Below are 4685 nucleotides of genomic sequence, written 5' to 3' on the forward strand. Positions count from 1 at the left end.
TATTCAACATAGTGCTCGAAATCCTCGCCACAGCAATTAGGCAAGAGAGGGATATTAAGGGTGTCCAAATGGGGACAGACGAAATCAAACTCTCGTTTTAAAAGTTTTAACAGTTTTGTTGTGAAATTATCATAACTTGAGAAAGGTATATATTAGGTTATTAAATATGAAATGTCAGATTTCAAATCAAAAGTTTAGTTTTTTATATCTCAAACATGAAGCAGTACAACTAATCAAAGTATGTGCCTAAACTATCGACACAGTTTTGGCATCTTAATGGTAGCTTGCTTATGCCAGCAGCTAAGAAGCCTGGAGAGCGAGTGACTATGAAATCATGAAAGGCATTTTCCACAGCTTGTTGAAAATTGAATATTTTTTCTTACAAGAAGTAATCCAAAGCCTGGAAGAAGTGGTAGTCAGTTGGTGCAAGGTCTGGTGATATGGCAGATGACAGAGAGTTTACAAATCCAGCTTCTATAGCTTGAGCAGCATTGTTTGTACAACATGTGGTAGAATATTGTCTTGCAAGAAGATTGGTCTGTCTCTATTGACCAGTCTCGGCTACTTAATTGCAAGCATCATCATCATTTCCTCCAATTGGTTGCAGTAGACATCCACTATAATTGATCGACCAGGTTTCAAGCTGTAGTGGATAATACAAGCACTGGACCACCAAACAGACACCATTAGCTTCTTTTGATGAATATTCAGTTTTGGACTGTGTTTTGGCACTTCATCTTTAACTAACCATTGTGCCAAACACACTTGTGATTGTCTAAAAGTTTCCATTTTTCATCACATGTAACAATACGGTGTAGAAATGGTTCAACTTAATGTCGTGACAGCAAAGAAAGGCAAGCTTCCAGATGATTTCTCTTTTGACTCTTGTTTAATTCATGCAGTACCCATCTATCCAGCTTGTTTACCTTGCCCATTTGTTTCAAATAGTCCAATATTGTTGGAATAGTAACGTCAAACCTTGCTGCTAATTCACATATAGATTGAGATGGATTTGCTTCCACTACAGCTTTCAGCTCACCATAATCCATCTTGGTCTCAGGTCACCCACATGGCTCATTTTCAAGATTAAAATCACCAGAATGGAACTTCTCAAACCATCAACATACTGTGCATTCATTAGCCACATTCTTCCCAAACATTTCGTTGACATTTTAAGTTGCCCGTGCTGCACTGGTTCCTTGATGGAACTCATATTCAAAAATAACGTGAATTTCTGACTTATCCATGGTTTCACAAAAATTGCTCTAAAAAATTTTAAAGCTAATCACAAGCCAAAATGTGTGTTTGAAAGATAAGGATGTACCTCCACAATAAAAAAAAAAAAAGAAGAAGTGTCAAAGTGAAATGTCAGAGATATTAACTGTCAAACTTAGTACTTAAGGAAATCATACATTCCATACTTAATAACCTAATATATATAAGTGGAGCTATGTCTTAGAAATAATAAAGTAAATTTCAACTAACAACTAACCACATTAAAACCTGTAGCCATAATTTAAAAGTCTTGTATTGCACACAGATTATTTGATAATAATAATGATTATAATGCAGCTCAAAAATAGTAAGTCCTTTTCCCATTATTCTAGAATCCATAATAAGTGCTTTGCCATGTAAAATGCCTTAGGGCAAAGCTAGTTCCTGAATAGTTGACTGCAGTGTTTCACCCCATCCCCAAGGGCCTCTATGACTTTGTCATTCCGAAGGGTGAAGATGAAGGGGTTGAGGAAAGGAGTCACTACTGAAATCATCAAGGAAACTACCCTGTTGTAATCAGCTGCCTGCATTTGATTGGGTTTCACATAGAAGAACAAGCAGCTGCCGTACCCGATGACAACACAGGTGAAGTGGGAGGCACAGGTGGAGAAGGCTTTCCTCCGGCCAGAGGCTGAAGGGATCTCGAGGATGGTGGAGATGATGTAGGTGTAAGAGACAATTGTAGGGATCAAAGAGCCAAAAAGAACAAAAACAGCCATTAAGAAGAGGATAAACTCTGTGAAAAGAGTATTATTGCAGGATAGTTTGAGCAGTTGCCCTCGGTAACAGAAGAAATTGTTCACCACATTTGATTTGCAGTAAGTAAGCTTAAATGTAGCATACATTGGCCAGATTTGAAAAAGAAACCCAAATACCCATGACACAATTACCACAAAGTTGCAGGTACGAGTGTTCATAATGATGTTGTACCTCAAAGGGTTACAGACAGCCACATAATGGTCCACAGCCATCGCTCCAAGTAATGCAAACTCTGTGGTCCCCACAGCAAGGTACAGGAAGAGCTGGGCAACACATGCAGTCAAAGACATTGTCTGCATCCTGGGGAGCAGCAATCCCCAAAGCATCACAGGGACAATTATAGTGGTAACCAGGATCTCCAGGACAGAGAGGTGGCCAAGGAAGAAATACATGGGGGACTGCAGATGTTTATCAACACAATCACGATGATGACTGTGTTTCCCATTAATGTCACTAAGTAGAAGAAGAAGAATATAGCAAAAAGAATATGGTGTAGTTCTTCAGAGCCAGGGAAGCCAAGGAGGTAAAATTCAGTGGCACTAGAGTGATTCCTCAACATTTAGTTCTGAGCTCTTATTCCTGTGAAATCTAGAGAGCAAAAAAAAAGATAACACTGCTTCTCATTTCAAAAAGATTAAAGACATTTCCAGGTTGACAAAATCCTTCCTGCTCCTCAGTTCCACAACATGACTCTATTTGTTTATTCAAGGTTGATGTTAAATCTTTTATGGAGAATATATATCATACATGAAGATAAATGTGTAAGTCCAAGAAGATGAACACTATTGTGTTCATGAGTGAATACCATATAATAAACATGAACACCACCCAGCCACCATACACACACTTTCTCAATACACTGGACATTCTGCCTCCAACTCTGCTCTGCCCAGCCACCCTGTCTGCTTCTCTGAACACACCCATCCATTTATACCAACACCCCTCCCATCATGAATGAAACCAAATAATCTTCTCTGTCTATTATGTCCCCATCTTGCAAAGTCCTGCTGCATCTCAACAATTACAAGAACGTATTCCCAGCCGATCTCATACAGACACGGTTGCTTTTCCCTTTGTATCCTCTAAACATAGGCTCCATTTGCAATATATTCATTTATACGAAGAAAGCCATCCCCCACCTCTCATCTCAGCAAATGTGTCTCCTCCACACAGGCAGTCTGGCCAGCTCCCAGTTAACAACTTCTAGTTCTAAAGTTTTGATTCCTCTTGTCACCAGATGACACAGGGGAGGGGAGTTCAGAAGGAATGAAGAGACTGGAACTTTAATTTTCAACTCCCAACATAGTCTCCATTGTGGGACCAGGGACAAGAAAACAACTGCAGTGTGGAGGCAACACAGCCTCTGCATTCCCCAGTTCCCAGCACCCTGATTCCAGCCTGGGGAAAAGACCTTTCAGTGGGCAGTCTGTGCCTGCATGCAACCTGCCATGGTCTCCAGTCCTCAGAAAACTCCACAGAGATCAGCTCTTCCGTGACCACCTGTTTTCTCTAGAGTCCTGGTGGGCAAGGAAAAGTGTTGGAAGACACCAAAATTGTTCACACTGAGCTCCTTAGAATATCTGGGCTCCTTCCCTCACTACATTTAGGTCTTTACTCAAATAGCTCCTCTTCATGGGCCCCTTTCCATTCATCTTCTCTAAAACAATACATACACACCTCCACTCTCTAACTTCTATTAGGCTGTATTTTTCTTACTATTGGTTCTCAGCAATTTCTCAGATGATATTATACTTTTATTTGTTTATTAATTTATCATCAAAATCCCACATTTAATCAAGTACCTCAAAGGTACGTCCTTTCTCTTTCTTGTTCACTTTATCTTTCTTATATCATGAGTGCCAAGAACAGAATCTGACAAAATATGCATTCTATAAATATTTTAAATAAGCATATCAATAAATAGATTAAAGGAAAAAATCAGTGAATGAACAAAGATTATCCAAACCTATTTGCTTTCTCTCCATTCACTCTTCTCTAAAGCAATGCCCAGCCAACCTGCACCTCTCTCCCTGGAGCTCCCCTACAAAATGGCAAGCAGATATAAGGAAGAAATGGGGAAAAACGAGAGGGCAGGGTCATAGGTAACGGCAGCGCTTTGTGCCTATCGCCAGCAGTGGGCAGAGAAGAGATGAACCTGCTCTCTGCCATGGAGGGAGGATTTAATGCAGAGCTCAGCTATTCTGCAGCTCCCCTAGTCAACTCTTCAGGCTCTAAGTATTGTTGTTCTAGAAGGCAGCCAAGCCCAGGCCCTCCATGAAAATGCTCTCCTCCTCACAGAGAGGAACCCCTGGAAGACACTCACCTCCAGAGAAGGGTACTAGACTGGAAAGTTCTACTGCTGTTCTAAGGGCCAGCCCAAGTTAGCTCCTACCTGGCTAGTCCACAGCTATGCTCAGGAGACAGGCAGCTGCTGTCATCTCCATGCATAGGGAAGGACACTGTCCACACACAGAAGCTTAAGAAAAAGTCCAGAAATACCAGAGCTGAGGGGAGTCCTGCTGTGTCCTGTTTTTTCATTCTCTCTGCTTCCCTCTTTCTCTCCCTTTTCTGTCTCCAAGGATAGTTAGTTATTCACTGAGGAACAATTTGTACAAGTTCAGAAACACACTAGGGCTGATGTCAAGGAAAAC

General features: G+C 40.9%; 1 protein-coding gene across 1 annotated transcript; it reads right to left on the minus strand.

Annotated features, from left to right (window-relative positions):
* Window positions 1–1573: 1573 nt before the first annotated feature.
* On the minus strand, window positions 1574–2641 carry LOC105814692 (olfactory receptor 9A4-like). The gene is given in 2 exon segments (XM_012649760.1): window positions 1574–2455; window positions 2458–2641. Coding segments are annotated over 2 exon segments (939 nt in total). The 5' UTR covers window positions 2594–2641; the 3' UTR covers window positions 1574–1652.
* Between the last annotated feature and the right edge of the window lie 2044 nt (window positions 2642–4685).

This window comes from Propithecus coquereli, unplaced genomic scaffold (genome assembly GCF_000956105.1).
Source record: "Propithecus coquereli isolate 6110/MARCELLA unplaced genomic scaffold, Pcoq_1.0 Scaffold302, whole genome shotgun sequence".
Lineage (NCBI taxonomy): Eukaryota > Metazoa > Chordata > Mammalia > Primates > Indriidae > Propithecus > Propithecus coquereli.